This window comes from Chaetodon trifascialis, chromosome 9 (genome assembly GCF_039877785.1).
Source record: "Chaetodon trifascialis isolate fChaTrf1 chromosome 9, fChaTrf1.hap1, whole genome shotgun sequence".
Taxonomy (NCBI): domain Eukaryota; kingdom Metazoa; phylum Chordata; class Actinopteri; order Chaetodontiformes; family Chaetodontidae; genus Chaetodon; species Chaetodon trifascialis.
Window position 1 is genome coordinate 27,341,468 of NC_092064.1, and position 6,549 is coordinate 27,348,016.

Here is a 6,549-nt window from a genome sequence, read left to right on the forward strand (position 1 = left end):
GGAAAATGCTCGATGTCAGAAGAAGCTTTGAAAACCCTAAAAATGCGTCTAAGCAGGATGAGCTTTCAGGTTTTACAGACAGCTTGGCCTGCGGGAGGTTTCTGGTTTCCAGACCCTGCTGATCAACTCTTCATGATGAAGCTGCTGCTTTTTATAATGAAGAAGAGGAGAGAGGAAGGAGGGAGGGGTGCGTTTCATTATGTCATTAACCCTCCGCTCCTCTGGTGCGCCGATCTGTCGTTTCCTCCATTAGTCTCAGCTCATCACAGCTATTGTTAAACCAATTACAGAGGTGTTAATGGACGATTGAGCCACATTGGAATGAAAATCAGCCCGCGGAGGGAGGATATGGTTAAATGTGTGCTGCGGGAAACATGGGATCAGCAAAGAAAGAGGCAGGTTTGAAGCGTTATGGTCCAAACACGGAGCTCATCCATCAGCAAGCGGCCGAAAATAGTAAATAATAAGCCAAAGAGCCTCCATCACCCGTTTTTATGACTGTCATACAAGTGACACCAGGCATCAAAACGCCCATTTAATCCATTTATTGTCTAATTAATGGGAAATAAGTGTAGTAGATGGAGAAAACAAAAACAAAGAAAGAAAGAAACGAAGAAAAATCTGAATTTTATAAATCTGCATCCAAAACACTCAGAATTTGGAGATTTTCAGATGTTCAGAACAACGTGAATGCGGTGCTGAAAGTCTGGATGTCGCTTTCCCATTTGCACCTGAAGGCAGCACAATTGTAGATAAAACAAGTTAATGATGCAACAACAACAAAAAAAAACGTGATGGAGCAGAGAGGCTGCTCTGCTGTCAGACTGGATGGAGAAGTTCATCTTTAAATCAGGATGAAACGCACTGGAGGGGAGCAGCTCTGATGCTTTCATGATCCTCGACTTTCTGTGGAAATTTAACATATTTTTCTTTGTTTGTTTTCTGTAATTATCATGTCCAGAGGCCGGAGGTCAGAGTTTACTAACCTTTATTATCTCCACCTGCATAACTGTCCAGATGAAAAAAGCTAATCTCGTTCAGGCTTAATTACATCATTACAGACACTGACGTGTGAGCTCATTCCACGTGTTAATCGACCTGACAGCGTTTTGCAAACAGGCGATAATCTCGGAGTCTTTGCGGGTGATGTTCTGTGGAGAGTCTGACTGAGGGAGCTGCTGCTGGAATATGACGGCATGCGTGAGGGCTGGAAGGTAAGAAAACATTAATGTGACTGATTATTAAAGGAAAATAACCAGCAAATACAAATCCGATCAAGCTTCCTGAATGCGCAGTGTTCGTGAAGGCAGCACAGCCTGACCTCTGCGTGTTCACGTCCCCAAAACCTTCCAGACATCAAATGTAACCCGGCGTCTTTTTTACTGGGTTTCTTCTTATTTTTGGTGCATCTGCGCGCGGAAGTACCTTCCTGTTATTTCTTATTTCCTCGAGATCTTTTCTCACAGTCTAATCCCGTCGACCTCCCGCCTGCGCATCAATTACATCTCCATTGACTGGCCATTAGGCGGAGGCATTGACATTCACGGGCCTCCGTCTGCACCAGGCCTATGTGTATTCCACAACACAGGGGCCCGGCTTCATGCATCACACCAGGATTACATTATTTATTGAAGTTCTCTGTGGCGTCGGGTCGCCAATGCCTCTTTGGAGAAACAAAAAAAGACTTGACTTCTCATTTCACTGAGCCAAATTTACGCACAAGAACATCCAGGAAAGCTTCAAAGAGCCGAATGGAGCCGAACAAAACGTAAAGATTGAACAGTGAATGATGGCGCCACGTACTCAAGGAGCACTTTGTTTACTATCATGTATTTTATTTTGTTTTTATTGATCTTATCTGACCTGTTGATTTAGTGTTTTAATTCTGGGAAGGGTCATCAGTGGGAACTTTTTCTATTCTGTGTGGACAAATATTTCCCTTATAGGCGTCGTTTTTATTATTATTATTCTTATTAATTAATTTATTTTTCCTTCAAGATCATCAGGAAAATATTATCAAAACCCGGAATCTGAACGTTTGGCAGTTACAACAATGAAGGCCCCAGACAATGTGTTAAAGGCTTCATAGCCCCAGAGAAGTGATAGCCGAGGGAATTAACGACTTTCCCGCCCCTCGCCACACACACACACACACACACACACACACACACACACACACACACACACACACACACACACACACACACACACGTCACAAAACTGCCTCCTCGCCTCAGTAAAAGTAGTTCAACATGTAGTATTTTTTGCAAAATGAAGTGAAATATTCCGTCGGTACAATTTCACTTTTTCAAACGTTTTCTAATTTATTTGCCCCCAAACCTGAAAAATGAGAATGTATTCCAGAAAAGTTTAATTTGATCAAGTTGTTTTGGGTTGAAGGGAAGTGACTCCACTGCATTTTGGGTCAAATTCGTTCATCTTCTTATAGAAAAACACATTCTTCCATAAGCTGTTCGATATGTGCCTGTTGGCCACATTAACGTCCAGCGCTCGTGACCTGAGCTGCCGTCTTCAAGCAAACCCTCTCAGCTCTGTCTCAGGAGGATTATGGGACATGTCTTTCGTCCGGGTGGCCCCGGTGTAGCCGCCGGGCCAATATACAGCACGCCAGGGGGCCACATCGGCCTTTTTGCGGGGCCCTTCCTGGATCCTGACACGGTATTCAAATGTGTGGAGCGGGGCGGGGCCCACCGGCACCTTATAAGAGGAGGGCGGCCAGGTTTTACTGTATTTGCGCGCTGCACCTCCGCCTGACGCGTCCCGGACAGAAGGAAAGGGGCCAGAAGAAGAAGAAGAAGAAGTCAACATCTGCTGAGCCATAACAAGATTAAACTTATGAAACAATGGATGACTGACAAATAAGAAATATTGACTTTACTACTCGCAGGAGCGCCGCGTCACACTCTCCTCTCACATCTGTGACTCTAGAGTTTTTCTCCCTCTTTCTTGGTAAAAGGGAGACACGTTTCTGTTTGGATTTTTTTTCCCCGAAAACGTCCTGCTCTGCGAAGGATTTGATATTTATTTTTGATCCATACGCGTTTTTAAATTCTGGGCTTAGATAGTCTTTCTCCTCCAGACTTGACTGCTGTTGGGGATGTTGAGCTCTGTGAAGATGGAAGCCCATGATCTACCAGAATGGAATACTTTCTACAGCGAGGCCAGTGAGGTAAAGACACGATCACACCTCGAAATATCACCTAATCACGCTCTTAATATCTGTTTTTGTTGTAAACTGCTCGATAAATCTCAGGTTTTCCTTGGAAGTGAAAAGAGATCATTGCCGCAGATTTCCAGCGGAACGAAAAACGGCTGAAAAACATTACGAAGATTTAACTTTAAAATCTTATTAAACAAAAACCGTAAGAATTAAAATAACTTTAAATTCGATCGAATGACACTGAGCCGCTTTTCTGTGTGTGTTGGACGAATGTAAGAAAAACCATCTGGAGAAGAATCCTTCAAAAGGGCCCCAAAAATAATTCTTCTGTAAAATTAAGAACATTTTTGAAAAATAAAAAACAGTAACAGGTATTTTCTCAAGCCACTAAATTATTATTCGATTTAAAAAATGTAATTAAGCCGCTGATCTAAATATAATTCTGAATATTCAGGGACTTTTTGGAGCTATTTGCTCATCAATAGATCCTCTTCCTTTGTGTCCCCGCGGCCGCTGAGGTGTTGCGACAGTTCAGGTGTAAATGCAAGAAGACTTTTTTTTCCCCTCTCACTAATTCAATTAGGCTTGATTCCATCAGCAGCGTCAGTTCTCACCTCGGCCTGATGAAATTAGAAGAGTCTGATAATATTTAACCAACGATGAGTAAACGGGCCGAGATACCGTCTGCCCGCCTGGATTCTGTTTTTTCGACTATTCCCCGTCATGTGTGAGATTTCCCCCCAAAAAAGAACTGGGATGTTAAACATTGAATTATTCATCTTTAACGAAAAAAAAAATCGCGCATCATATTCCTCCAGCCGCGCGTGAACGTTTGGGTGACTTGTTTTTTCCACGGAAGCAGCGGAGGAGGCCGTCTGAGCCGAGGGGCACCGTGACGCGCTTTTTACGCATTTTCAGGTTAACATCGCCGTGTGAAATCCACGTCCTCTGCGCGCACTGAGAGCTTCATTGTGCATTGATAAGGAGCCACTTTTTAAATGGAGAGTTACACCGCTTCACTCTCCTATTCAAACGAAGATTTTAATGTACTAATTCAATTAAAATAAGTTTAAAACTACGGAACTGTGCATGTTCTTTGTTTTCTAAATTTTTAGAAATAATTTTATTCTGTTATTCACACTGACTGTAATTGTATTTGCATGTGTGTCCATGATATTTCCTTCCCTGGTCAATAACCAGATGTTGTGTTCCTCTTTCCTCCAGATGTATTCCTCTCCCAGCACTATGAACTCTGGTCTGGGCTCCATGGGCTCCATGGGCACCATCAACAGCTACATCAACTTGAACCCAGCCACCGCCTCGCCTGCAGGCATGAACATGGCGTACCCGAGCTCCAGCCTCAGCAGTTCCCCGCTGGCCTCCATGGGCTCCGGGCCCGGTCACATGTCCCTCTCCCCAGTGCCCTCCTCCCTCAGCTCGGGCCCGTTAACCCAGCTGGGCCCCGCTGCTCCGGGCTCCCTGGGCTCCTTGTCCCACTACCAGAACATGGGGCAGTCCATGAGCCAGCTGGGGTACCCCACCACTGCAACCCTGAGCCGGGCCGGGCCCAAGGATATTCCCCCGAAGCCCTACCGACGCTCCCTGACCCACGCCAAGCCGCCATACTCCTACATCTCCCTCATCACAATGGCGATCCAGCAGAGCGGCAGCAAGATGCTCACCCTGAACGAGATCTACCAGTGGATCATGGACCTGTTCCCCTACTACCGCGAGAACCAGCAGCGTTGGCAGAACTCCATCCGCCACTCGCTCTCCTTCAACGACTGCTTTGTGAAGGTGGCTCGCTCGCCGGACAAGCCGGGCAAAGGCTCGTACTGGACTCTGCACCCGCAGTCAGGCAACATGTTTGAGAACGGCTGCTACCTGAGGCGCCAGAAACGCTTCAAGATCGAGGACAAGATGGCGAAGAAGGCAGGCAAGAGCCAGGAGGGCTCAGGGAAAGGAGGCCACAGCGGAGACTCCCAGATGGAGGATCTCAGCCCCACAGGGGGGTCAGAGGAAGCCGACTCCGCCCACTCAGACAACTCCCACCCGGGCTCCTCCGACGACCAGCCGCACCCCCGAAACTCCCTGGTTCCTCTAGACTGCCCGCCGCTGTCCTCCTCACACCTCCACAGCCCGCCCGTCTCCCTGCCCCCCTCTTCCTCCACCTCGTCCTCCATGCCTCCATCCTCCTTGTCCCTCTCAGCCACCTCCTCCTCCTCCTCCAACCTGCTCCTCCATTCCCAGTCTTTAGTGGGTAACACCCACCTCCTGCCCAGTACCATGCAGCACCACATGGACCTACAGAGTGACACTCTCAAGTCCCTGGACCCCCACTACAACTTCAACCATCCCTTCTCCATCACCAACCTCATGTCCAACGAGCAGAAGATGGACCTCAAGTCCTACCAGGACCAGGTGATGGCCTACAACAGCTACACCGGCAGCTCACCTGTGGGAGCGAAGCAGATCTACGACAGCCCAGGGCCAGCCACCATGGACTCAGGCGCTTACTACCAAAATCTGTACAGCCGCTCAGTGCTCAACGCCTCCTAATGTGGACGACCCCCACACACACCTGTCTGCAGAGGCGAGCAAAGATGGAGACTTCTCTTCCTCTTTAACTTTTCCAAAATGGACACCCAAGCTCTCTTCATCTTCCTCTTTTTTCTCGGCCCCTCTCTGGCTCACGTCCAGCGGCCTTGGAAGAGACTCACATCTAAAATGATCTCCTGCCAAACCTGATGAACGTGGAGACCGGTTGGTTACATGGAGGACGGAGAAGTGATGTCTTAAGCGATGATGAAGACATTTGACTGGTCTGTGTGTAAAGGAAACAGCCAACAGAAGTCCGTACCTGTCGCAGCAGCACTGCACGTGGTGAAATTGGCTTTGTACAAAATGTAAATAGAGGTAATGTGGGGGGAAAAGGATATTTGCATTTATTTATGAAGGGAATAAAGTTTAATATATCTTGTATAGTGCTCTGTTGACCAGTTACAACCCCAGTGTGAGGTTTTTGAATCCAAAGAAGGCGAGTTTCAGGTTACTGCTTCAGGCAGGTGTTACTGCAGTTTTTGGTGTGTTTGTTACAGCATTTCACACTACGTTCCGTCATTTCTGTCAGATCCGTCGATGTAGATGTAGCTCATGAAGTCTGTACTTTGGTTGATATGAAGAAAACGAAGCCTTTCCGTCCTTGCTGGAGCGCAGAGGAAGCAGAAGTTAAAACGTCTTCTGCGGCCAGAAGGAAAGAGGCGAAGTAACTGTGGTAAAGACTAAAAAAAACACATTTCATGTTTATGTTTTTCATTTCCCACAATCATTTCCTGTTGTTACCTTGACAAGAGCGTTCAAACCAAACG

The 6,549-nt window shown here is 46.8% G+C and overlaps 1 protein-coding gene across 1 annotated transcript; it reads left to right on the forward strand.

The window, feature by feature from the left end:
* Positions 1–2,773: 2,773 nt before the first annotated feature.
* Positions 2,774–5,757, forward strand: foxa3 (forkhead box A3). The gene is made up of 2 exons (XM_070969649.1): positions 2,774–3,190; positions 4,406–5,757. Exons 1-2 carry the CDS (start codon positions 3,119–3,121, stop codon positions 5,738–5,740), a joined length of 1,407 nt encoding a protein of 468 aa, XP_070825750.1. The 5' UTR covers positions 2,774–3,118; the 3' UTR covers positions 5,741–5,757.
* Positions 5,758–6,549: the final 792 nt, after the last annotated feature.

What these genes read in the sequence shown, in the direction of transcription:
- foxa3 (XM_070969649.1), top strand. Translation starts at nt 3,119, where the DNA reads ATGTTGAGCTCTGTGAAGATGGAAGCCCATGATCTACCAGAATGGAAT. An exon ending in TCTACAGCGAGGCCAGTGAG is followed by an intron (nt 3,191 to 4,405) that starts GTAAAGACACGA and finishes TCTTTCCTCCAG; the next exon opens with ATGTATTCCTCTCCCAGCAC.